This window comes from Symphodus melops, assembly GCF_947650265.1.
Source record: "Symphodus melops genome assembly, chromosome: 6".
Classification (NCBI taxonomy): domain Eukaryota; kingdom Metazoa; phylum Chordata; class Actinopteri; order Labriformes; family Labridae; genus Symphodus; species Symphodus melops.
Genome location: NC_136696.1, coordinates 26,873,278 through 26,898,774, shown reverse-complemented (window position 1 = coordinate 26,898,774; position 25,497 = coordinate 26,873,278). Strand labels below are relative to the sequence as shown.

Sequence of the window (25,497 nt, the reverse complement as noted above, 5' to 3'; positions counted from 1 at the left end):
CTCTGAGTATTTAGAAAAGTCCTATATGAAACTAGTGTATTATTAAAATAAAGGTGAACTAAATTTACTCATATTCCCCTCTAAAACTGAAGCCATCGGTGCAGTTATTTACAGTAAACACATGGAAGTGTCGTGAAAAACAACTCAAATGAACTCCATTAAAAAAAACTGCTCCGAAATGTAAACATTTACCCTTTAAATAGTGTGCGGCCCTAACAGCCAATAGGAACACAGGACTACAGAGTTTAAAAGTCGAATGGAACGAACCAAAGCGGGAAAATGGGGGTGCGCCTGTTGTTTCTTCTTTCGATTTAAATGACTAGCGTATATTGTAAATATCAAACACATACAGGTTAACTTCAGTAAAACTGCAAACACCTTAATATATTAAAATATTTACCATTTAAGGTATTTTGTAAATCTTTTTGTTAATAAGCGCTTCTACTCGTTACCTTAGATTTGGTATCTTCCGGTGTCAAAGTTGAGCGGCGCTGCTGTCATGTCTTTGTTGCCTCGGTAGCGGCTCCTGTATTGCGGAATAGATGGAAAACAAATAGTTAAACTGTACAGAAGATACCCATTTAAAGCCGCTTTCCACAACAGGTTCGAAAAAAGCTTCTACATTCTGGTGAATTGTGTGTAATTTATTCGAGGACTCCTTTGGCCGAAGCGGAATCATTCATCCATGCTAAGTTAGCTTAGCGGCTAGCTGTTGGCCTAGCATTAGCTGCACTTGTGGCACTGCTGCAGACAAAAAGCTTTTTAACGAGCCCTCATCATGTTACTGCATCGACTACAAAACATTTTAAACACTCGTGCCTTTACCTGCCAGGAGTGCATTGTAAACTTGTCCAAAAATACATCAAATTGATGCCTGTTTTTGTCCAGTTTAGCTGGTTAATTAGCCACACCGTGGTAGAAAAAGGCTGTCGCGTGTTTACTCTTAAATCCTGCTCGCTTGAGGTTATTTCTATAAAATTAGAAAGTCATGCAAAGCAGTGGTCAAACCATGTATTATCACCATGTGTTGTTATTATTCATGTTTTTATTTTGGTGTAAAGTCCACAGTTTGCCAACAATGCCCTGGCACATGCATTCACTTTCATTCACTGCCAGACTCCAAAATATGCAAAAAGAAAAAAAAAAGAAAGCAAATATATAAATGCCTTGTTTCATCCTCAACCTGCATGTTAATTTATCTATAAAGTCAAACCACCCAAAAGATGGAGGAGAAGCTGAATGGATCATTCCCTGTTGTCTCTCCGGAGTATCTTCATCAGTGGTGAGTCTTCCTCCCTCACCTCCATGTGGTTTAAAAATAAAAGAGAGAGAGGGGGGAGCGAGATTAGAGCGGAAAAATCCCTGATATAATGGCAAAGTGTGATGACAATGAAATGAAAGCATGTGCGCCCAGTTTCCCTTTTTTTTAATCATCATTGTGTTTGAAACATGTCATTTATTTCGACGATTTAAAGTGTTTTATCCTGTGATTTTAATAACTTTATTTATAGCTCATCTTTTATAGAGCAGAGTCACAAAGTGCTTTACAGAAGGATGAGCACAGAAAGGAAAAAGCAAATCTAAACAGATGAACGAAAAATCTAAATAAATGAGTCTTAAGTTTCATTTTAAAAGAGTCGGCAGATGTCAAACCTTAAAGGAAAAGTAATAATCTTAAAAGCACAGCCTCTCTTGGTCTTCAGTCTGGTTTGGTTTGTTTTGTTAATGCAAGAAGAAGCAAAAGAAAACTTCCCCTGAACGTGATATGAGGATGAACTACGTTATATTTTAACCCATGTCTTTATTGATTTTGATCAAAGTCAACAAACATTCACGCCTTCAGTCGTGTGTTATTAACCAGCTTGAATGATGCACATGCCTGGATCAAATGTGTTTTAATGATGCTTCGATTACACTAAAATCAAAAGAAGACATACACGTATATTGTGCATGTACACACTCACAATTAATGCATATAAATGTTTAGTTATTTTACAGTAAATAAGGAGATTCACTGCACACAAGAAGGCTGAATTACTTCACTTTCAGACGAACGACGTGCATGAGGTGTTTTCTCCCCAACCTGATGAAGCCATGTTTAAATTTAATGTTGTTGTAAACAGACGGATTAGTCATTTAGAGTTAATAAATTCTTCTGAAGAAACAATGTGAATACATCTATTTAAACCTCAGCAGGAACTCTTTAGTTGTATTCATCTATAACACCAAAGTCTGAGTCCTCACTGTGTTACAAATCCACTTTAATACAATGAAGCACGTTGCTTTAATACAATACTGAGGTCAAACTCAGCGTTGAACCTGTAGCTTGTTTGTTTTGCTTTATTTATCTTTTCACATTATTCCCGTCACACCAGGGTTCAGTCTGCTCAGCAGTTTCAAGCTCTCCAGAACCAATATTCAGGCTTCAACCCCAACCATCACTATCCGTACCCAGAGGGGGAGGCGGAGGAGGCAGCAGCCGGGCCACACGTGGCTAATCCAGAACCCATGATGGATCAGCAGGAGCACGCCAACCTGACTAAACGTACTACAATCCATTTAATCAACTGTATCTTCACTGTTTGTAGAGCTGCTCGTTTTGGGTCAGGTCCCAGGTTTTTTGTAAATCTTGTTTTTTTTTTTTTTTATATTCTTGAGTCGTGTCGATGTTTGAGACGCTCACGTGGAGTCAAATAAAGTCAAAGTAGGATCAAGAGTCTGTTAACAGTCAAAGAGAGCAGTGAAGGATCCGGCGTTTCTTCTCTCCTCAAGTCCACTCTCTAAACTTCTCTCGTAGCTCCAGCCAAAAAAAGAGGCAGACCAGCTCAACCCAAGGAACCCAAAGCACCCAAACCACCCAAAGTCCCCAAGGCGCCGAAGCCACCAAAGCCACCTAAAGACCCGAACGCACCTAAAGCCAAACCGGGACCTAAACCCAAAAAGGCCGCTGACGCTCAGACCGACGGGAAACAAGAGAAGATAGACGAGAGCTTCAAGAAAGTGAGGAGGAAAGTGGACCGCTTTAAGGGGATGTCAGAGGAGGAAGTCATGAAGAAGACTCTGCCTGACCTGCTGGACTACAACCTGGACTATGTCATTGTAAGGATCCCTGTTCAACTGTTCGCGTTATCAGGAGTTAATTTGAGTGTCGGCTTCAAAAACATGAACTTCTTTTCTTGCAGATTGGGATCAATCCGGGACTGATGGCAGCTTTCATCGGACGGTGGTTTCCAGGTCCTGGAAATCATTTCTGTAAGTTATGTGTTCAAAACTCTCCTGTTAGAAGTTTTTAGCTGGTTGGAAAAAAAACAGACTGAGGCTCATATTTAAACGTCTTTATGACCTGAAAAACAAACAACTGACAAAAGACTAAAATATTTCAGCTTTTAGTGATTTTGAATGTGAATATTTTTGGACCTTTTTGCCTTCGTTGTAAAGGACAGCTGTAGAGCCAAGGTTGGTTTGAAACGACGGCGGCTGAGACGAGGTTGATAGCCTCTGCACGCGGGGCGTGCGACATAACCTCCAGGCTATAAGCGCCCTTATATTTAAAGGTTTAACATCTGTACCTGCTGCCACGCGGCATGTGTCAGATGAAACGATGTACAGCACTTTTTACCTTCCTTTTATTTTATTTTTTCACATTTTCCTCAGCCCGAAAACTCTCAGTGAGAGCGATGCGATAGAGAGAAAGAGAAACGTTTTTAGAAAACTCAACCTTAGCACGTACCGGACAGAAACGGAGCAGAGATGAGACGTGCAGCTTTGACCACGGAGAGCGCAGATATATCGACACAAAGCTAACGGTTCTGTGCTCGTCTCAAGAATAATCAGAGGACGGAGAATAATCTGAGTCCCTGAAGGTTTTCAGAAAAGTCCGGGTGTGTGATCTGAGCAGCATCAGATGGTCTGATTGAAGTTTCAAACTCGCCCTTGGAGGACTTTGTTCATGAATATCGTGCGTGTGAGTGAAACCTGGAAAAATCTTGACTGACTTTGTTTGTGTTTTCAGGGAAGTGCCTGTTTCTGTCTGGATTTACGGAGGAGCAGCTAAACCACATGCATGACACCTCCTTGCCCGTCAAGTACAAAATGGGTTTCACCAACATGGTTGCCAGGGCGACGCCAGGAAGTAAAGACCTCTCAACGTAGGCGAAAAAACAACAACCTAATATTTAAACGTATATCTGTGTGATCGCTGGTTTTGAGTTTCAAAGTTTCCACACGTGCACAAAACTCCTGTCAGCTCCCTGCTCGCATGGTCACATGGTCACATGGTCATGTGATGTCGAGTAAAGAAACGGTTAAGTTCTGTTTCCTGCTCACCAGTATCTTCTTCTCCGCTCGCAAATATGAACAGTTTCAGGAGCATTGATTCAAAAGGTTAAAACTGTCAGTGACATGAAGCATGACCCCTTCACAGGTCATCTTAGATTTCAGCTGCGTCATGTCTCCATGCCCCCTTAGACCCCCCCCCCCTTTTAACAGGAAAACCTTCACGCTGATTACTCAGGATGATTTCATCATCATCATCATCATTATTATTATTATTATTATTATTATTATTATTATTACCTTTATTTAACCAGGAAGAGAAACTCATTGAGGTTAAAAATCTCCTTTTCAAGAGTGTCCTGGACAAAACAAGCAGCAACACAAAAGAAATAGAAATACAAAAACACATCAAATATATCACAATCATGAGCAGGCTGTCCTTACAATTGTTTGACTTGTTTTTTTTCACCCTGCAAATTTACATATTTCGTTTTTATTTGTATTTTTTTTATCCAAACAGTAAAGAGTTACGTGAAGGAGGTAAAATCCTCACAGAGAAGCTGAAGAAATTCAAGCCTCTGATCGCCGTCTTCAATGGGAAATGTAAGCGCACTCGTTCACTACTTTACACACCGAATGATTCCTGAAAGTCCAAAGACGTCACGTCTCTTCTCTGTGCTCTTCCTCCTCTACAAGGCATCTATGAAATGTTCTGCAGAGAGATGTTTGGAAAGAAGCCGACGAAGCTTGAATTTGGTCTGCAGCCGCACAAGATCCCCGACTGTGACGTGGTGAGACTCGTCTTCACGGAGACTTGAAATATTAACGCCTCACGTGTGTTTGTGGTCGACCTCAGAGACTCGGAGTCGTCTCGTCTGTTTTAGACATTTTATGGATCAGACGTCGTCGGTGTCAGCACTGTTCATTCTGATCATTTCTCCTTCTCCTCCGCAGGCTCTGTACCTGATGCCTTCCTCCAGCGCTCGATGCGCTCAGTTCCCTCGGGCCCAGGACAAAGTCCACTTCTACATCAAACTGAGGGAGCTCAGAGACAAGCTGAGGGGCGAGCGAACAAACACAGAGATCCAGGAGGTGGAGTACTCGTTCAACCTGCAGCTGGCTAAAGGTAAACACAGATCTCCACCGTCTTTAGTAGTAATGAATGTTCAGAGTGCTTTCAGTTCACAGCGTCGTGATGAGACTCCTCTCAGTGTTTAACACGCTCTTATTTGATTCCCTCCAACAGAGGACGCCAAGAGGATGGCGATAAAGGAGGAGACGTATGATCCCGGTTATGAAGACGCCTACGGGGGAGCGTACGCAGAGAAAGGAGCTGAAGCGGGACCGGCCCAAGGACAGACCAACGGGCACTGCACATTCTCGTCTGGAGAAAACCGAGGTATCACGTTTTTACCGACTCTTTCAGGTTGTGACTCTCGAGGCGTGGCGTGACGCAGGCAAACGTTTCACTCGTCTGGTAACGTTTTTAGTCAAGTTTTTAGAAGGAGCCTCGGGCCAGCTTCACACCTTCAGGCAGATTTTAAAAGGCTGCTAAAGTACTGAACTCTGCAGGTGCCTGTAGCGTGGCGGTTAGCGTGCCCGCTCCGTGTACAGAGGCGTTCCCTGAATCTCATCCAATCAGAGTAAGCTTCCGTCTCTTAACGACGTCCTTCGCCTGTGTCCTTGAGCCTGGAGTCGTATCTGGGGGCTTCCACACTGTTTCTGAATGTAAACACATAACATATCTTGTCTTTGTGTGGATGAGAGGCCAAAACGTAGAAAAATATCTTTGTTTTGTGAGATACCCGGCTACGTGTGGGCGGGGCCTAAGAGGCAGCCCGGGTTCGAATCCAGCAGCTTGCCAATGGGAGCCCAGCTCCACACTTCCTGTTTCTGTTCAGGTGCCCCCTCCCATCTTAAAGGAATTTAAAGACACAGGTTGGATTTATGAAAGGATAGTTACTTAATGCAGAAGTTCAGCCCACACACATACACACACACACACACACACACACACACACACACACACACACACACACACACACACACACACGTGTGTCGTGTCATGTCGTGTGTTTGTCTGTGTGCAGAAGGAGCGCAGGAGGCGAGCACGTCAGAGCTAGCAGAGGGTCAGCTCCCGGACGGACAGTGGATGACCCAGTCCTTTGCAGACCAGATCCCAGACATCAGCGGAGGACAGAAGGAGGCCGCCGTATGAGGAAGAAGACTGACCCCGTCAGGCTTTAGGTTTTTTCCCCTTTTTTGTTAGTGTAGACGGACTTCTTAGAGATTTTTTTTTGCAGAGTATTTTTTTCTGCACTTTTTAATTTGCATTATGGTCTTGTGAACATGTGTGATCACCTTCACGGCAGTCTTTGTTTAAAAAACAAACAAAACAAGAAAATCAGGGACTTGACAATGACGATGCAGGACTGTCCCTGGAGGAGATCATGTATTTAAACCTTTGTACTGTAACGTACTGCACTGTGATGCAGTAAGAGGAAACATTCGTGCCTACTGCTGCGACAGTAGATCTAACCGCTGACGGTCATTTTAAACGCTCAGAACAGATCCGAGTGAGCCTCTACCATCCTCTCCTGTGTGAGTGGAGGCGGCTTTAATCCATTTAATGTTTTCTTTTTATGGTGCTATGAACTGACCACATCGACGAGATCACTGGATGGAACCGGACTCATGACGCTCGTCGAGAAGAATCTCAGACGAGCCTCTTTTTCTTTTTTTTTAATGTTACAAAACTCTGAACAGGATTTATTTGACTTTTTATTTCATCACTTTAGGAAGTTTAGAATAATGTTTTGTATGTTTTAAAATGTCATTCTTGAGGAATTTTATGAAAATTGTGTACCATTAAAATATCCTGATGATGTTTTTCTACATTATTTGGAGGACGTTTGAGTCTTTCTGGCTCTGATGATCACCGCGGTGTCATGTATGTAAGTCAAACTGGTCAAACCGGGCAGAGCCAGCTGAGGGAACAACACCATGTGAAAGAGAACAGGGTTCACAGTTTTAAAGGAGTCCAGTCTGCGGGGCCCTCTGGTGGTCAGGGAGAGCATTGCATCATGTGTTTCAGTGAAGATCTGTAGCTCCTGGCGTCTGAATGCACTGCTGCGTAAATAATGAGATTTAATTTTCACACCAGCTGATTTTAACATTTTATTCAACTTTCTTTTTTTTTAACACATGTTTTACTTATTTTTTTAAAGCACATTTAACAGGAATCAACAATCCAACTTCTTCCTCTCTACCGTTCAGCCATAATCTTGGAGAGTCAAGAGTTTTCATTTAAAGACTTTTCTAAGAATCCAAATGACGTAACAACCGGCTGCAGATCAGCTTGAAAACAATCCTGACGTCATCAACGTGGAAGTACTTCAGATAAAACCATTTTAACCATCATTTCTTTCAAACTGAATTCCTCAAAGGCTTCTGTGATGTTCTGCTAATCATTCTTCTCTTACACTTAAAAGTTCATGTACGGAGGCTGCAGTCCTCTGAGCGGGCGGCTCAGGCTCCACCTGTGGCTCCTCTCTCTCTCTTTGATTTCCAGCTCTGTTCACTGTCCTGTCGCTCCAGTAAAGCCGTTGTAGAGGAGAGAGAACTGATCCAGGTTACAGTGAAGTCTTTGTTGGGATGAAGGCTGATTCTTGTCATCACAGTTTCAGTCTTGTTTGTCGAGGCTCGTCTGCCTCTCACCACTCAGTGCTCCACGTCTGCCTGCAGAGATCTCCCATCACCGTCTGCAGTCTGCAGATGACTACAGCCTGATAATATCAAGCTGACACAATTTAAAGAAAAATTGTTAATTTCACAAGCGGCAACAAACAAACAAAAAAACCGATGTGTTGTCTGTGTGCTGTCGCCCCGTCTTACCTTTGGATGAGTACGAAGAGGAGCTGAATGGGAAGCAGCAGAAGGGTCAGCAGATACAGAACTAATCTCACTGGGAAGAACTGAGAGAGCCGAGAGTCGTCTTCATGACTGTCCCTGCACGCCTCACACAGCACTGACACACACACACACACACACACAATCACCAGTTTTGATCTCATCAATACCAAAGGCATTTACTAGATACTACACGTGTATGCAAAAGTCTGCACAGTCTAACTTGCAAAGTTTTGGTCCCCACACAACATGTAAGAGTGTTTATTACTTTCCTTTCCGAACAATACATGCAAAGTTTTTCTTTGCAATTCAAAGTTCAGTAAAAAGTCACATTGATCTGTGAAAAAACCAGCAGCCTTTGCAAAAATAAACCTAATCGTTGGTTTGATCTAAAGTCCCTCCTCTGACATGGTAAAGGGCGAGTTACTGATTTTTTTTAAGGGTTTCCAATCGCTTTCAAATTGTCACCACTCCAAACGCGTCCCTGCTGGTTTCTACTGGAACTTCCTACACAATCCGTCGACCTTGAAACCTTTGACCTGCTCGTCCCAGCCGTCGTTCTTACCTTTCTTCAAGCTGGCAGGTAGGTTCTGGACGACTCTCGGGTCCAGCCCGTCGTGATCATCCTCATGAACGTTTGTTCCGTTCATCACCGTCTTCTCTGACTCCACCACGTCGACGCGACGAGCAGGTCGGACTCCCTCCCCGGTCTCTCTCACCAAACACGGCCGAGGGGGCCGCGTTCTGTGCAGCTCTGTCACAAGCGGTTAACTAAAAGTATGTTTAGACAAATCAAAAGGTTCAAACGGGAGGATGAAGGTGGAGGAGCTCACCTCTTCCTCTCAGGTAACGAAGAGCGTCCACGTAACCGTTGTGGCAGATCTCAGCCAGCTTCTACCAAGACAAGAAGGAGAAATGATGAAGGGATGTTTGCTCTGCTCTTATTAAAGGTCCACAGCAGACTGACTGACTGACCTCGGGTCTGGAAGGCAGGAAGGACGTGCAGACTCGGTGCACGTTGCCAGTGTTGACCTGGATGCTGACGTTGGTGAAGCTGGACTCGAGGATGTTGAAAGTTCCCTCTTGGGGGCAGATGTCGCTCTCTCCCGAGAACGGAGCCATGGTGATGGTGTTTCTGAGCTCGAACAGCGGCATGTTGTTGCTCAGGGCTCCGTCCATGTAGTACTGAGAAGATTCACACATCAGTATATGAAAGAGAAGGGTAAGAGGAGTAGTACGCTTTATTCGGACAGGATGAATAAAGACAGGACGGTACGATGAAGTTCACAAATATTGGCTCATAAATAGTCACTCTTTAAGTTGTGACCTGTTGAGATGTTTCCCTCTCTCTGCACCTGAACGAGTGTGATTCACTGAGGTTGAAGAAAAGTACATGTCTGACATTTATAGATCATGATCATGTCATCTTTCTAACCTGTACCTTCTAACAGAATATAAACACTGAAGATGAAATGATGATTTGTGTGTTTAGTTTCTATATTTTCAGGCCACGACTGAATAAATTCCAAACAATAAAAAGCTGCTGAAGAACTTTTGTTCCCCGTTTTTAACAATGCATGTCAAGACTGCTGGGTTTTGTTATTTAAGTTTCTGCTGGAGAACAATGTTCGTCCTCTTTTCAGTCTCTTAATATTAACACCTTGTTTTCTTGTTATTCAGGTCTCCAGCCTCCTTTATTACTTTGGTAGGTTATTTACATTGGATCAAACTCTGGGTTCGACCTGTGTGGTCTTTTTGAATGTTTTCAGTCTCCATGTTTTGAGCCTTGTGTTAATCATTGAGGTTAAAGAGGCCGAACATGCTTCTAAAACGTGCAGGTTATTTACTCACCACTCCCCGGTAGGACGGTGGGACGAGACCGCTGTAACAAGGGAAGAAGCAGCTGCACATAAGAACCTGCAAAACATCAAACTTGACATCTCAAACTTGAAACTTTGTCCCACAACGTCGTCCTCCTCACAGATTCCTCTCTCACCTGGATGAGCTCTTCTCTGCTGTCAAACTCGGAAACCAGAACGTTCCCCCAGTCAGATATCCTGGTGAGGGACACGCAGAGCTTTCCGGACGCTCTTAGGTGGGCGTCTTCTGGAAGCTTCTTCAGCAGGAAGTCCTTCAGCGTCCGCAGCAGGCTGAAGGTCGGGTGGAAAACACCCAGAGTGTGTTTTCTGGCCTCTCTGGCCGTGGTCAAAACATCCACACAGAACTCTTCTGTGGAGAGGAAGGAGGCTCAGTCAGCCCAGACGCTGAAACATCAAGGGAGTCGAATGAAGGAAGATGAGAGGATCCTTTAATGATCCCCAGTGAGGAAACTCAAGAAGTCACATTTACAACGGATTGTTTTGGTCTTTATCTAACAGATATGTTGGTTCTCCTTGTTCCAGGAGAATCTGGATCCCAGGGGAGACAGGAGCTCAGTCAGTTCGGACTCGGGTTAAAGTCCCGGTGCGGACCAAAATAAGGGATTCGGTCGTGTAGCTGGAGAGGTGCCAGGGTTACTTCTCGAGTACTGCCAAGGTGTCCTTGAGCAAGGCACCGAAACCCCCCTGTGTAGCAGCCTCACATCTCTCCATTAATGCATGTCATCTTCCACATGAATATAAACCACAATTTCCCTCAGCGCTTAATAAAGTATGTAAAGTTAGTTACTTAATAAAACCTCTCATACCTTTTCTTATTTTACAGAAACTAGTGACTTAGTACTTTTGCACATTTAGGTTTATTAATGTGAATATTATTTATCTTTTTTACCTTGTTTTATTTTATTTACCGTACCCTTTTTATCTACATTGCACCGTGGGGAGGGGGGAAAACGTAATTTCGATTTCACTGTATGTCTGACATATTTTGGAATTGACAAATAAAGAACCTTGAACCTTGACATTATGCAGCTGATCTCTCTTTTTGTGTTTTGAAATGTTTCTTGGCTCTGAGTCTTGGTCCAGATGTCAGACTTTCATCACTTTGTTAATGTTGTGCACTTTAAATATTAAAACAAATTCACTGCTGTTCTTCTAACCAAAACGTCTTTGTATGTGTGTGAGAGAGAACGAAGGGGGGATACAGAGGGGCTGTGAGTGGGGGGGGGTTTACAGTCACTCGGACTCATTAGCCTCACACTTCATGTGACCTGTGGAATTTGCTCTGGCGACTACATGAACTGCTCGTGTGTCAGTGAACCTGCTCTGTACAGTGTTTACTCGACACATCGTTTGAAAAAATATTTGCTCTCAGATAACGTATCCCCAAACGCTTTATAGGCCAAGTGGTTCAGATACCACACGGGGTGAACTTGTGATGCAGGTTACAACCGAGCAAGTCAAAACAAACAACATGCAAGAAATCAGAAGGTCGGATTCACGAAGCCTCTGAAGTATTAAGAGTTGATCCTTGGGACACAAAATCGAAGAATTCAAGGAAACGGGACATTTTCTAAGAATGTCCAAAAGAGGAAAGTTATTCACAAAGTGTCTTTGTCCTTAAAAACTGTGAGGAGGACTTCTAACAGGATGAAGAGTTTCTCAAGCTGAGGAGAAAACAGGAGAAATGTTCTTCAAGCACCACATGAAGTCTTGTTGACTCACAGAACAGAGAACATTATTGGTGCAGACTTTTCAATCCATCTCAGTGCAAAGTGAGACACGCGTGTATCTCCACCTGCGTTTACATGCACAGGTGAATCCAATCACTAACTAAGACTCACCTGCTGATGTAACGATCAGCAGGCGAAGGAGAAGCTGCACAAGTGGCCGTGTGATTTCAAACAATAAGTACGTCTTGTAAATTATCACACAGACTTGATTAACCAATCAAAGCTTCTGAAAAAATGTTTCATGGCTAGCAACAGGTTGAACACACTTCCTCACTAAGATAAACGTTTCTACAGTAGAAAGGTGTAACATCACTTTAGTGAGTAGACGTGATTCAAGGAGGTCAAATGTGTGTGTGTGCACTTAAACTATATGCGTGTGTATCAGTGTGTAGGCAGCCTTTCACTTCATGCATTAGGAAGTTATAGGCTACATATGAGAAAAACAGATTTTGATGTTTTGTTGGGTTTTTTTTGCAAATCTACAGACCAGTAAAATATGAGTCTGAGCCTGAAGAGTAAAACACACAATCATCTGCTATGTTCAGAAAACTCACCGATGGGAATCCCGACAGTCAAAGCTGCAGCCACGAGACACCCAGAAGAGGCTCCACAGATCTTAGAGGCTCCGTGAATCAGCTGTGGGGCCCGCTCCAGGATACAGCTCAAAGCTCCCAGGTAGTAAACACTCCTGAATCCACATCCTGCAAAAGAAATGTTCCACTCCTGGTCCCAGTCAAATGTCTTCTCTAAGGATCCCATCACATCAAATCCACACCTCTAAGCTTGGATTCTTCTCAATTCACCTGTCAGGTGGTCAGCTGGTGCGTCTGGCTTTCATTCAACATTTCGTCAACATGTAAACCCCACTACACTCACAGTTGGATGAGCTGTTACACAACCTGCTCCGCTCAAACGTCACAGGCTGTGAAACAGAAAACAAGCTGCAGAGGTCACTGACAAGAGCAATTAGGCCAGCTGCATGCCATGTGATCGTTTTCATCACTGAGGAAGGAAAGGGGGAACACGGTGGGAGTGAGTGAATAACAACTGCTGCAGCTGTACTTTGTAAAAAGTTATGCCTATAAAGAAATCTGCTGAGGGTGTAAAAACATTCATAGAGATATTATCTTATCTGAGTGCTGCTGATCTCTGTATTTGACTGGCTTTCCCTCTAAGACGGTAAAGTCCACAAGGTGTGTAATCTTGATCTTTGAAAAATGATTAATCAAGTCATGCAAATCACAGAACGAAGTAAAATACACAAGTTAAGATCAGCTTCTCTGGGTTTAAAGGCTGTGTCTAAAGCACAGCGTGCAAATTTAAAAGGTGATGGACGTTAGAAACTCTTGGCGTTTTAGTTTTTGACTACAACAAGTCAGAGGTGTCCAAATGAAATGCAACCATCTACAGTTTGAAGGAGGTACAGTAAGTAGGGGCTTCATGCTTTATGTGCTGGAGACAAATGTGGGTTAAAGAAGGAATTTAACCAGAAATAGACTAAGGATAAACCTTGAGATGATTTACAAAATAAATTTCAGTTGTTTTGAAAGGTTCAACGTTTAAAACCTTAGAAAACAACTGAAAAACAAATAAAACTGTAAAAACGGTTTCATTAAAGTTGCATTTATTTTAAAGAATGGACAAAGTATTCAAATGTTGAAGGAAATTAAAAGAAGTCACAGCTGGAACAACAAAAAATGTAGGAGCCAAAATGCTAGTTTCTGTGAGTTTGTGTTTGAATGTGGTTCCAACACTGGCCACTAGGGGGAGTCTTGACTGAAACTGTGCTTAAAGCCAAGGCTCCAGGTAATTAGAGTTAGGTGTTTGGAAGCAGATGAAGATGTTTCTGTGCATTAATCGAACACCGATCATGAACTAAAATAAACAGATTGGAGAGTCTATTGGAAAAGAAAAATACGGCATACATGTTAAGACATCCTCGGGTCTCAGACCTCAGATGAAAAAACACCAATTCTCAGGAAAACCTCCATCTGATGTCAAACCTCAGACTAAACGGCCTCAGCTGAAACTGTCTCAGACAAAACTGCTTTATTTATTTTTCTATACATGTCTATGGTCTAGACAACCTGCATTATTATTGAAAGTAAGTGTTTTTACTGAGCTACTGTTAGCTGTAGGCTAACGCTAGCTAGAATGGAACTGCTAGCCAGCTAGCTTTATGTAGCGCTGTTTCCATAGAAACGTAAAAACAGTTATTTTCGTTGAAAGCTGAGCTTGTATTTGTTCAGTTTTTTTTTTAACTGCAAATGTTATGAGGCTACCTTCCTTGATTTAAACTCCATGAACAATCTTAAATTTATTGATAGACACCTTATTGATAGCATGTTCGACTTTCGACTGAAAGGTTGTGAGTTCGAGCCCCGCTGTGTCCCTGGGCAAGACACTTTACCCCGCATATGCCCAACATGAGTGTCAATGGGCAGCTACACACAGTGAGTGAATGAATGACTAGCAATTTGGATGTCATATATAACACCTGATTGTTAAATCATCACATAGTCAAAACACTGACATGATAGATGGATAGATTTGTCATTTTATTGAGCAGAGATGAATCATATTATCCAGGTAAAAGTGACATGAGAATTTATGATTTGGCTAAATATTTAACAGCAAAAACAGAAAACAAACAAAAAAATCCCCACCAGATGTGAAAGAGATTCTACAAGATTAAAACCTGTATTTTAATATATTTGAAGAATGCAACTGGAAGATAAGATCAACCTGAATGATCCTCAGTGTTGTGTTTACAGCTGCTCAGGAGTCAGCGTAAATGAAAGAGAAGTTAAGATAGATGTTAATATGATGAGGTTTCCTGTGGCTCAGCCGTCAGCTGCACCAGGTGAACACTGACCTGCCTCAATGGCCGAGTTATTTAGGTATGGAGCTATTTAAGAGCCAATAAGTCACAAACAAACAAACAGAAGGCGATTTACAAATACCCCAAGATCCACAAATGGCTATGTGAGGACGATGACAAGAAATCATAAAAGTCAACAGAGCAGGAAAAAAAATCACAGAAGAAATCGTCCCCGAGATGAACACCTGTGAACGTCTAAAGGAAGCCGAAGAGAAAACAGCCTCACAGAGATATTGTTTGTTTGTGTTGTCATCCAATGTGTAAACACCTTTAAGTAAAATAAAGTATTCTTTGATTTGAACATTTTCTCTCCTGTTTTAAGGTGTAAAAATATTTTTCTCATTTCTCATATATTTTCTCGGGTTCTTTTGGGGTTATTGACAGAAGTCACAGCTGGGCAACAAATACCTTTTAAAGTACTTCAACAAGAAATCCTCAACATGAGAGAAAAAAATATGCCGTTCAAAAAGGTCCTCCCTTCGGGCTGTGTTGGCTATGACCGTAATCCGCATGAAACGAAACACAAGAAGCTTCAATCAGGTATAAAAGTACTTTAAGATGAGTGTTTAACATTTAATGCCAGTAAGTGTTAAAGACAGCATGCAAATAAAGTGAGTTGAGTAGCATGATACAGACTGAGAGGGCAATAATTACATTTAGGTCTGAATCTTATGGCATCACTAATGAGATAGAAAAAATAAGAGTTAATAAGTTATTTACTTTATTATTATACTTACTGTTATACTTATATATAATATTATTTACTTATACTTGTAACCTGTTCTAGTTCTATCATGCAGATCAAGATATCACCAGTATGACTGCAGGTAGGCTGATCCTGATTCAGTTTTGTTGCACTCTGAAACCAGTAGGGGGCGTCATGCAACCAATAATCTGCTAAACAGGTACATTATCTACTGTATATTTCACGGTTTAATCTTTTTGATACCCTTCAAGATAGATTTATCAGCCCCTATGTGACTGAGAGTAAACATAATTACAGGTTGAACCTGAGCAGTTAAGATTAGCATTAGAATTATGCTTATAGAGCATAAATGTATATAAACTGTGAAGGAGAGAAAAAAACATGTGCTGATCAAAAGAGACCTGTAAACAGTTAGAGAGCCTCAGAAACAAAGTGCTGACCTTCAAGTATCCAAAACAATAAGGTGAAACCAGGAGTGATTGTCATTAAAGTGCCCAACTATTGAGGAGCAGATTAGCATTAAGTGTCAAAGACAATAGAGTGAAACCAGACCTGATTAGGGTGATCATCATTAAAGTGACCAGTGCTCAGTAAGGTGATCGGTGGTATCCTATTGGATGAAAAGGCCCGCGTGCCGACATAAAAAGGTCACCTTTGTCACCAGCAGGATTTTTATCAGTCAGGTCCTCTGCTGCTGCTTTTAGACACGTAGATTGGTTTGAATTATTCTGTCTCCTAAAATGAGCATTCCTGTCGTGGACTTCGGTGCGTACAGCATCAATCAGACAGATGTGTCTGACACGCACGTGCACATCCTGAGCAAGCAGCTGAAAAGTGCATTTACAGAAGTTGGGTTTGTTTTTCTGACCAACACTGGGATCAGTCAGGAGGAGGTGGATCGTGTGATGGAGATCTCAGAGAAGTTCTTCCTGCAGCCAGATGAGCTGAAACAAGCCTTCAGCAGGAACAGCGACATCCCAAACCACGGATGGGTGTCTCTGGAGTCAGAGAGGTCAGTATATGTTCACAGTGTTTTATGTCACCTGTGTTGACTTTACTGACTGACACTAATTTAGATTTAATTTAAATTGCATCTCAGGTTAAATCAACATCGACCTGGAGACCTGAAGGAGGCATTCAACGTTGTTTCTCCTCAACCAAACATAGTAGGTTAATGATTCCATCATGTCAAAGTCCGACTGCAGCTTGATAGTTTGTTTACATGACACATTACACTATTCAACACCGATTCTTATTTGAATAGTACTGTGGTAAAAGTAGTAGTGGCTAAATATAATAACTTTCTCTACATGTTCATACAATCAACCACTCCAGACGGGAGCAACGAGTCAGTACGCGTGTGTGTTATTTAACAATGACACTAAACAGTCTTTATTTGAACACAGACAGAAAACAGCCCAACATATTATACCCAATTTCTACTCCACAAGTTGCGCTAGAGCTCCACCTACCGGCTCGCACGCGCTCCTCTCCCAGACACGTCACTACATGTAAATTAACACAATAATGATCTAAATCTCAATTCAAATTGCAAAAAATAGAAAATGGCACTAACAGGGACAATTGCAACTCAAATAACAATCTAATTTCTATTTTTTTTTTTGTTGCTTTTGGCATAAATATTTTGAGAGAAGAGAGGTCAGGGTTGCCTCTTTGCAGAAGTCTCTGATTTTTGTATTTGCATATATGTACCAGATGGCAGTTTAGAGTATGCTGCCTCCTTTGAGTCTCTGAGCAGGATCTTGAAAGGGGTTTATCTTGGGGCCGTCATAGTTCTACAGGGGGGGACTCCAGTACAAGACACCTGGGGTCCGCCTAAACTGAACCTGAGTGGTGCTTTGATCTAACTTCTGTGCTCGTCATTGATTGATTGATTCGCCTTCATTGGGACTACTATGTCGAAGATTATGATAAGATAATGATTGACTTGGTTGATCATGTGATCTGCAACTGTAGGTTTCTGAAGCAAAGAATGGAGCCTCAATCAGTGAGGGGACAAAGCTCTATCAATTTAACATGTGACAAGATAGTGTGTGTGTGTGTGGGGTGGGGGGGCAACTACAGGGCACTAAATCAATAAGAGGTTGACTAATAAAATTTAAAAAAAACTAAGACTTCAACCTAACAAAACAGACCTAACATGAACTGACACAAGTCAGGGTTATGACTATAAAGGACCTGAGGACCTGTCCAACATGGACACAAGTGGGAAACACAATTGACTACTACAAACTAAGTTATCACAAATAACCTAACAAAATAAGTAACTTTATAATTAATTCTAAAAATGATCTTTTTGGAGATTGAAGAGGTTTTGGTACGTTCATATATTTGATGTACGTCTTTTTAAAAAAATTTTTAAGGACTTCTTATTTTCAGTGCAAGTGTCAGTCTGCAGCTTTGACTTTGTTCTCTCCTGCTGTAGAAATGGCCGTCAGGTGCTTTTCAGGAGATCCAGACGCCTTTCTACCTGCGCTGCAAAGAGCTCTCTCTGCGGGTGCTGAAGGTGATGGCTCACAGTCTGGACCTGGACCCGGAGGTGTTCCTCGGCGTACACCGTTATGTTGGAAGTAGGTACACAAATAGAACAAACTGATTTGCTGTCATGGTCAGATGGAAAGAAAAAGAAAAGTCTTTCCCTCTCTCGATATAAGTTGGGTTTTTTTCATCAGTGATGTTTCTTTTCCAGTGAGTGGGAACGCCACCACTCTGCGCTCACTATACTATCCACCCGTGATCGGCGGGGAGGCCAAGAAGGATCAGATCCGATGTGGAGAGCATTCAGACTACGGCAGCATCACCCTGTTGTATCAAACCTCTGAAGGACTGCAGGTGACGCCACGTTTCATCCACAGATAGAAGTTTACTTGAAAGCCCAAACTCAATGTGGCGTGTTAACTTCCCCTTTGTTGTTGAAGAGGAAATGTGTTTTTTTGTGTCTGTCAATGCAAACCTCCAGGTGCTTAATCGGTCAGGTGAGTTCATCAATGTCCCTTGCGTCCCCGGAGCGGTCCTCGTCAACATCGGCGACATGATGCAACGCTTGACCTGCGATCGGTTTGTCTCTGTGGTAAGTTGAGATTCTGTTTGTTTCACACTTACATGAGAAGGTTTTGTTGGATTAAGATGTTTCTCTCACAAAGACAGAAGAATGACAGAAGAGCTAAACATGTTGTCTTGTGAAGACGATACTCGCCAATCTGAAGCATTGCTCAACCACCTTCGCAGCATAAAAGCAGGGAGACACGGAGGCGTGTGATTGGTTCATCAGATTGGGACCTTGTGACACATATTGGTCAAATTTTTTACAGACTTACAAACTGCTACAGATGGATTTTCTTCGTTCCCTTTTAGGAGAACATGAGTTATTAATTTCTGTCGGGACCTAAAGATAATTTCAACCAACATCTTAAAAAGTATATCTGGAGAAAAATGACCAAGCCTGCGTTTAAATATGTAAATATGAAAGGTTCTTAGTGTAGCTGTGTTCTTCCTCAGCTCCACAGAGTTTTGATGCCCCCTCCTGGAGACTCCGGCTCACGTCAGAGTTTGGCTTTCTTCCTCTATCCCGATGACGAGGCTCTGATCACCTGCTGCGACGGCTCCAACAAATACCCACCTATCACGGGAGCGGCCTACCTGACGGAGAAACTCAACAGCTCATACGGACAGAACTGACTTGATATGATCGAAAACAGTGAATAAATGCTTCAGCTGCTTTTCAGTTTCTTGATCATTTCTCATATTGCAGAAGTCTCTCACTCTCGGCCTGTATACTTCGTCATGAATACACACAAGACTCGACAATCATCCAAAGAGCACAGGATGAGTCTATAGATCCAGATTCAAGCTGAGCTGCTTTCCCCCAAACAAGTGCCCCCCTCTGGATGAGGAAAAACATTTTCTGCCTCCCACTCTACTCCAACCTGTAATTGTAAACGATACAAAAATTAAGATATATATATAGATGCATACTAATCACACTATTTCTATAGTCTTATCTATTTTTAGAATTGTTCTCAAACATTGTCTGCAAAAAGTACAGAAGAGAAACTTCAGTGCAACTAAGTTAAAAAAAGAAAACTATCAAGAAGATGTAAGATCAATATGAAGCTCCAACAGTTTGAAGATGTAACAACAGTCATCGCTTTACAGAGATTTTATTTTGGCTCTCTGAGCAAGAATTACTTTAAAAAAAAGAAAGATGTAAATCTGCAATAATTGAAATGACTAGTGTGGCCTAGTTTGGATGTGAGACATGTTGTACTTCAATGTCCAGCTTGGATCTGTATTTTGAGTTGATTGAGGCAACTGTATAAAATATAAACATCTATGACTGTATAGACCCTCTCTCATGGATGTGGGATGTGTGGCTTCTTCTTTTTCTCCTTTTAGTTTAATGGCGGGTTACAATCATAATTTAAAGAGGTGCATACCACCCACTGGACTGGAGTATGTAGTTTGAGCTTACATATGTCACTATTTAATATTAAAAAATAAAGTAAATAAACAAAACAAGTAAATAAAACAAACTTTTCTTTGTTTTGGAAGTTGTAACATTTAAAAGAGAGTCTTATCTCAAACTGTGCTGTGCTTTGCTTGAATTAATCTTTAGTATATCTGGTACACACTCCAGCACATAGGTGGCGGTAATGCATGCATCCATCCCGCCCAAAAGGAAACCCCCTTTCTGGTAATGGCGGTCATGGAAGACGCGCGCGCATGAGTAGCTCACCCTCAGTCATGTCCTCTTGGTCTGCTTCAGTCTTGTCCTGTGTATTTGGTATGAGGATCCTTTCATCGTGTCCAGTCTCCTAAAATGTTAACAATTCCCATTCTGGACTTCAGCGCTGCTGGCATTCACAGGACAAAGGTTTCACAGGAGCATCTGAAACCTCTGAGCCAACAGCTGCATAAAGCTTTTCATGAAGTTGGGTTTGTCTTCTTAGAAAACACAGGCATCAGCCATGAGCAGGTAAGAAACTATCTTTATTATTATAATTATTATAATTATTATTATTGTTGTAATGACAAGCTGGAGGACGTTTAGTTTGATGTGTTTTATCCAGTGGGTGTGGACTGTTGCTCTGCGTTCAACGTTCGTAACGTTCGCGTAACGTTCGTAACGTTCGTAACGTTCGCGTAACGTTCGGCGGGATTTCGCGTAAAAATTTAAGGGTGTATGAATCATCATTCATCCAGAATCATGGAGAACTTGCATGCTGCACTCGCTGTCCTGGTATTAAACATTTTAGCAACAATTTCATCCATTTAGTACAGGTACGAAAATATTAGGCAATCAACCGGTGTTATGATGAATGTGGCCGAGGTTATAAGTGACGTATGTGGCGCAGGGGGAAAGGAGATCAGACTGTTACTGTTCTGTTCGTAGTCTGTGTGATTTAAATGTGTTGGATAATAAAAGAACAGAGAGATGAAACACCAATGAAAGTGTCTGAAAGATAGACTAAATGTCTTGCATCAAAGAAGTAGGCAATAGAAACAAACAACAACACTGTGCTGCTAACCAAACAATTACTTCCCTTAATGCGCGAGGCTACGGGAGCCTGTGATGTCCAAAAAAGCCGGAAGATTTTTAGAGCTGGGTCGGACTGAGGTCTGCTTGCTTTCACACCTCAAACGAACCTTACCAGGGTTCGTTTGGAAGCGAGCCGAGACCACCTCTTCGGCTGGGTCTCGGTCCACCTGAGTTCGATGGTTTGTATTCACGCCGACTCAAAAGGTCCACAGCAGGGTTTGAGTTCGTTTCAAGCAAACCAAACAAGTTAGGCGTGAATACACCCTAAAACAGGGGTGTCCAAACTTTTTTTCTTGAGGGCCAAAATTGTCGCGTTAAAATCGCTCACGGGTCACAGGGTTTTTTTGTTTGTTTTTTTTTAGATATTGGAGGGAACTTTTTGTATTTTGACCTCTTCAAAAAATAATGTAAATACACAATATTTAATTGCAGTGTGAAACTGTTGTGTTCTAATTTTTTGGAAAGAATAGTCAGGCTTTTATAGGTCTCCTTCGCTAACATGAAAAAGAAAAAAAGAACGAAATATCTGATGAGGCCTGGGCCAAAATCTTCTGATTCTTCGATTTGAAGTCAAGGGCCACAAAAAATCCACTCAAGGGCCACAAATGGCCCCCGGGCCGCACTTTGGACACCCCTGCCCTAAAGCTTGTGTAAACCACAGACCTTATTTCAGGCGTCTAACCAAAAACCCATTCAAAAGTCCCCATTGACTTTTAGAGTTAGGAACCCACGGCGCTAAAATGCTAACTCACTCTCTGGTTTTAGGACTCAAAACTACACCAGTCTATTACAGTACACAACGTGGGTCAAAAATGACCCGCATTCATTTCCTATGTAATTTCATGCAATGACAAGTTGTATGAAGTTTAGTTGGATGGTTTTAAGAGGAGCATGTTTTTTTATTTTTATCTGGTTTGATAGGTTAGGCAGGTTATGGACGAGTCCAAGAAGTTCTTCCTTCAGCCGGACGAACTGAAACAACCCTTCAGGAGAAGCAGCTTTAAAGGGAGTCCAAACCACGGCTGGGTGTCTCTGGAGACTGAGAAGTACGTATTGTCAGATCCTCTATATCTATATATATCTGGTTCTCAACTGGTGGCTCAGGACCCAGAAGTTGGTCTTGGAGCTGTTTTCAGTGGGTCAGGAAAGAAAAAGTCTGTTAAGCTCTTTGTGAACATGTTTTGCATCCTCTGAGATCCAAACTGCACAAATGTTCAGCTACAAAGATTAAGGTTTTTTTTTGTTTTTTTTTAAGGTGGGTCCTCCTGAGACTAGACGAGTTGAGAACCACAGCTCTATATCGCAACGTTAGTTTATTTGAATGCATGTTATCTGGGTTTAATTCATATTAAATTTGTTTCTCAGGTTGAATCCGCAAAAACCTGGAGACCTAAAGGAGGCGTTCAACATCACCTCACTTCAATCAGACTTGGTAAGGATTGCTCTGTCATTGCGTGTTGGGAAGCTAAACCCTCTTGTTTATAATGCAAACAGTGATGAGGTCAATGTTCAGGCAGGGCAGACGGGGCAGCTTGCATCACTGTTTGAGTTTTAAAAGGTGAATAAACACGAGAGTCTCTTTTGGCCTTTTCCAGAGCGCCAAGTGGACAAGTGGATAGTTTGGTTGTACCATGTACAGACGCTACACGTGCGCTTCCATCCCTCTGCATTTCAGCTTTGGAGAAACATTTATTAGATGAATTAATCAATAAATACAAATCATTCTACCAGCTGTGCGAGAACATCATGAGCTGTTGAGACACGCTGACTTTGATCCGTGCTAACTGAAACATTTAAAGGTAAACCAAACGTCGAAGGTTAATGATTAATTCTCTCAAAGGTTTAGGAGAGTTTGACAAACATTGACATTCATGACAAACCAGAGATGGGACAGATCTGACTTCTTATCATATCAGGTCTGATATTCTGAACTCTCACAGTCTCACTTTGAAGGCGTTTAGACTCAAACTGCACGAAGCGCCGACATGGAGACGTTCAGACGAGACAGATCAGCTCCTTCTGTCTGACAGCTCTTACACTTCAATTTAAAAGATTACATTTAAAATCTCCTTATATTTTGTTTCTGCTTCAGATACATTTCTCTGGAATCATTTTTATTGTATTTTATTTTATTAATTTGCTTTTTGAATAAGAAATGTATCCTATAACTTTGTGTAGCCTTTCACATAATAAAACTTCTCTTTTTGCAGCCTGATTGACAAACAGGTTTTGATTCATCACATGTCAGTAACGCCAAACAGAGAAGTGAAAACTGCTGAGCTGAAAGTTTCCAAATCACTTGTCTCAGCTCAGCCCAAATCTTTTTTTTATTTTAAACTTCAGTGCATCTTTTGTGTTTATACACTAAAACATATTTTGCTCTCTCCTGCTGTAGAAATGGCCGCCAGCTCCATTTATGGAGGTCCACAAGGCTTTCTTCCAGCGGTGTAAAGAGCTGGCTCTGCGGGTGCTGAGGGTGATGGCTCTCAGTCTGGACCCGAAACTGGACCCGGAGGTCTTCCTCAGGGCACACGGTCAAATAGGAAGTAGGTAGACAATAAGGAACTGTTGATTGTTCTCATATTCAAGTATGGTATAGAATCAGAATTGGGTTTTATTGCCGTCATTGTCCTCCAGGTGAATCAGTTCTGCAGCCAGGTTAAAACAAGAAACATATTTTATCTGTGCATGTTGGACAGGACCAGCAGAGACAGGACCGGACAGGACAGGCCGGCGGGTGTTAACAGAGATATTTTTTCCCCCCCTTCAGCTGATAAGAACGGCACCACGCTGCGCTCTCTGTACTACCCACCAGTGAAGTGCGAGGAGGCCAAGGAGGGACAGCAGCGATGTGGAGAGCATTCAGACTACGGCAGCATCACCCTGTTGTTTCAGGGCTCTAAAGGACTGCAGGTGAAACCATCAACACTTCCTGCCATCCCTGTGGAAAAAATATTTATACTCTACATCTCCGGTTACAAATCTAATAAAACATGCACATCCCAAAGTGGGCGCTGTTTTCAAAAACATGAATAGGTAAAGAAAAGCAAACAAGGTGAAGACTCGGGAGGTGTTTTTGGTGTGCAGATCTTGTTTGCTGTTCTTTATCTGATCTTTATTTCCCACCTTTAAAGAAAACCTAGACTAACTTAACGTACTGTATGTTTGGCCCTTTTCTTCCTCAAGGTTTTTAGTCGGTCAGGTGAATTCATCGATGCCCCTTGCCACCCCGACAAAGTCCTCGTCAATATCGCAGACCTGATGCAGCAATGGACCAGCGATCGTTACGTCTCTGTGGTAAGTTAAGAAAGGGTGTTGTTTTTTTTGGGGGGGGGGGGGTTTGTGCATGCCATACCTGTGAGTTTGACATCTATTTAGATTAAGACCTGCAGCAAATGTCCAGAAACGTGTTAAAATCACAAGTCATAAGCCTGAGTGCTAATTAAGATGAACTATTCAAATCAAATTAGTTTCTTGAAACAGGCAGTAAACATAATAACTTGTGCTGTAAAATCAGGCTTTTTTGAATTGGAGTTTATGTGACTTCTGCAGGCAGCCTCAAGTGGACACTTGAGGAACTGCAGGTTTCTTACCCATTAGCATTTTCTTCATTTCTCAACCCCAGATGTTGCCGCTTGCTTGGTGTAAATGTGAAAGATGTTCATTTGAGTTGTCTCGTCCCTCAGCGGCACCGAGTGTTGTTACCCCCTCCTGGACACCTCGACACACGTCAGTCGCTGGCTTTCTTCGTCCATCCGGATGACGAGGCTCTGATCAGCTGCTGTGACGGCTCTGACAAATATCCTCCCATCACAGCCGGGGCTTACCTCCAGGGCCGCTTCGAAGTTTCGTATTGATGAAACTGAATTTGTTATTAATTTTTTTTTTTTTTTTAATTTAAATTTTTTTTTTTCCTAATAAAATTGTTGGTATTTTGTACATAGGTCAATATGTATAAACTAGACAATTCCAGCATAAATTGTGAGGGTGGTTGCTGTCTGTGTTTGTGTTTCTGAGTTATACTGCAGTAAGACTGTTTAACTGTAGTCAGCTAACAGCTAAGACAGAACTCTGTCACACTGCTATGGTCCCACTCAAATGATGATGTCATCACTCTAACTCTGACCTGCTGCTTACTGATTGGTTGACATTCAGCTTTGATCTGCCAGACTGCCAGAACATTCTATCAATGTATTTGAATGGGCTTACCACTGCTCGCAAAACCTCAAATATCTTAAAAACTAAACATGGTATCACCAATCCGTTTGGACTGTGAGCGACAGCACAAATAGGCGCACGTTTCGATGTATTTTATTTTTATCTAGCATTCAGACTGAGACCACAGTCGCAATTTTAAAACCTGAGTAAAAACTGAAATTCTGGACATCAGTTAGAGTGAGAGGCCAATGTGTGTGTATGTGGTGTGTGACTGTCAAACAAATGCCTCTCCTGGGAGACTGGAACATTTTATTGTTTTATTTTTTGCTTTATGAGTGAGAGGACAGTCAGAGCTTTCTTTTGATATATTTTGTTTGTATGTGCGAGCAACAGTGACT

General features: G+C 42.0%; 4 protein-coding genes across 6 annotated transcripts; 3 read left to right on the top strand and 1 right to left on the bottom strand.

The window, feature by feature from the left end:
• The first annotated feature begins 483 nt into the window (after positions 1 to 483).
• On the top strand, positions 484 to 7,162 carry tdg.1 (thymine DNA glycosylase, tandem duplicate 1). 2 transcript variants are annotated; one of them, XM_079346253.1, is made up of 11 exons: positions 484 to 603; positions 1,208 to 1,282; positions 2,376 to 2,545; positions 2,798 to 3,099; positions 3,183 to 3,252; positions 4,013 to 4,148; positions 4,796 to 4,878; positions 4,972 to 5,066; positions 5,230 to 5,401; positions 5,522 to 5,674; positions 6,366 to 7,162. In XM_079346253.1, exons 2-11 carry the CDS (start codon positions 1,224 to 1,226, stop codon positions 6,491 to 6,493), a joined length of 1,368 nt encoding a protein of 455 aa, XP_079202379.1. In that variant the 5' UTR covers positions 484 to 603; positions 1,208 to 1,223; the 3' UTR covers positions 6,494 to 7,162. The 2 variants fall into 2 exon arrangements, with proteins under 2 accessions (XP_079202379.1, XP_079202380.1); XM_079346254.1 differs by lacking the exon at positions 1,208 to 1,282 and having other exon boundaries at positions 490 to 603.
• An 89-nt stretch (positions 7,163 to 7,251) lies between these two features.
• On the bottom strand, positions 7,252 to 13,077 carry LOC306825490 (patatin-like phospholipase domain-containing protein 2). Of its 2 annotated transcripts, none has more exons than XM_079346269.1 (9): positions 12,349 to 13,077; positions 10,181 to 10,413; positions 10,036 to 10,116; positions 9,160 to 9,369; positions 9,018 to 9,078; positions 8,750 to 8,938; positions 8,170 to 8,302; positions 7,974 to 8,074; positions 7,252 to 7,940 (listed from the first exon to the last, which is right to left on the bottom strand). In XM_079346269.1, exons 1-8 carry the CDS (start codon positions 12,551 to 12,553, stop codon positions 7,996 to 7,998), a joined length of 1,191 nt encoding a protein of 396 aa, XP_079202395.1. In that variant the 5' UTR covers positions 12,554 to 13,077; the 3' UTR covers positions 7,252 to 7,940; positions 7,974 to 7,995. The 2 variants fall into 2 exon arrangements, with proteins under 2 accessions (XP_079202395.1, XP_079202396.1); XM_079346270.1 differs by having other exon boundaries at positions 10,036 to 10,101.
• A 2,706-nt stretch (positions 13,078 to 15,783) lies between these two features.
• On the top strand, positions 15,784 to 19,175 carry LOC306825493 (uncharacterized protein). Its single transcript, XM_079346273.1, has 6 exons — positions 15,784 to 16,393; positions 16,481 to 16,547; positions 17,828 to 17,972; positions 18,092 to 18,234; positions 18,362 to 18,472; positions 18,901 to 19,175. The coding sequence occupies exons 1-6, from the start codon at positions 16,122 to 16,124 to the stop codon at positions 19,078 to 19,080; spliced, it is 918 nt and encodes a 305-aa protein (XP_079202399.1). The 5' UTR covers positions 15,784 to 16,121; the 3' UTR covers positions 19,081 to 19,175.
• A 905-nt stretch (positions 19,176 to 20,080) lies between these two features.
• On the top strand, positions 20,081 to 24,880 carry LOC306825492 (uncharacterized protein). The gene is made up of 7 exons (XM_079346272.1): positions 20,081 to 20,377; positions 21,863 to 21,987; positions 22,307 to 22,373; positions 23,337 to 23,487; positions 23,712 to 23,854; positions 24,128 to 24,238; positions 24,628 to 24,880. The coding sequence occupies exons 1-7, from the start codon at positions 20,222 to 20,224 to the stop codon at positions 24,796 to 24,798; spliced, it is 924 nt and encodes a 307-aa protein (XP_079202398.1). The 5' UTR covers positions 20,081 to 20,221; the 3' UTR covers positions 24,799 to 24,880.
• Positions 24,881 to 25,497: the final 617 nt, after the last annotated feature.

Excerpts from the sequence above, each read along its gene's own strand:
- LOC306825493 (XM_079346273.1), top strand. The coding sequence starts at position 16,122 with ATGAGCATTCCTGTCGTGGACTTCGGTGCGTACAGCATCAATCAGACA. Across the intron at positions 16,394-16,480 it reads GTGTCTCTGGAGTCAGAGAG|GTTAAATCAACATCGACCTG; the intron begins GTCAGTATATGT and ends ATTGCATCTCAG. Across the intron at positions 17,973-18,091 it reads CGTACACCGTTATGTTGGAA|TGAGTGGGAACGCCACCACT; the intron begins GTAGGTACACAA and ends TTTCTTTTCCAG.
- LOC306825492 (XM_079346272.1), top strand. The coding sequence starts at position 20,222 with ATGTTAACAATTCCCATTCTGGACTTCAGCGCTGCTGGCATTCACAGG. Across the intron at positions 22,374-23,336 it reads CCTCACTTCAATCAGACTTG|AAATGGCCGCCAGCTCCATT; the intron begins GTAAGGATTGCT and ends CTCCTGCTGTAG. Across the intron at positions 23,488-23,711 it reads GGCACACGGTCAAATAGGAA|CTGATAAGAACGGCACCACG; the intron begins GTAGGTAGACAA and ends CCCCCCCTTCAG.
- LOC306825490 (XM_079346269.1), bottom strand. The coding sequence starts at position 12,553 with ATGGGATCCTTAGAGAAGACATTTGACTGGGACCAGGAGTGGAACATT. Across the intron at positions 9,370-10,035 it reads CACCGTCCTACCGGGGAGTG|TACTACATGGACGGAGCCCT; the intron begins GTGAGTAAATAA and ends GAATCTTCTCAG. Across the intron at positions 8,303-8,749 it reads ACCTGCCAGCTTGAAGAAAG|TGCTGTGTGAGGCGTGCAGG; the intron begins GTAAGAACGACG and ends TGTGTGTGTCAG.
- tdg.1 (XM_079346253.1), top strand. The coding sequence starts at position 1,224 with ATGGAGGAGAAGCTGAATGGATCATTCCCTGTTGTCTCTCCGGAGTAT. Across the intron at positions 5,067-5,229 it reads AGATCCCCGACTGTGACGTG|GCTCTGTACCTGATGCCTTC; the intron begins GTGAGACTCGTC and ends TCTCCTCCGCAG. Across the intron at positions 5,675-6,365 it reads CTCGTCTGGAGAAAACCGAG|AAGGAGCGCAGGAGGCGAGC; the intron begins GTATCACGTTTT and ends GTCTGTGTGCAG.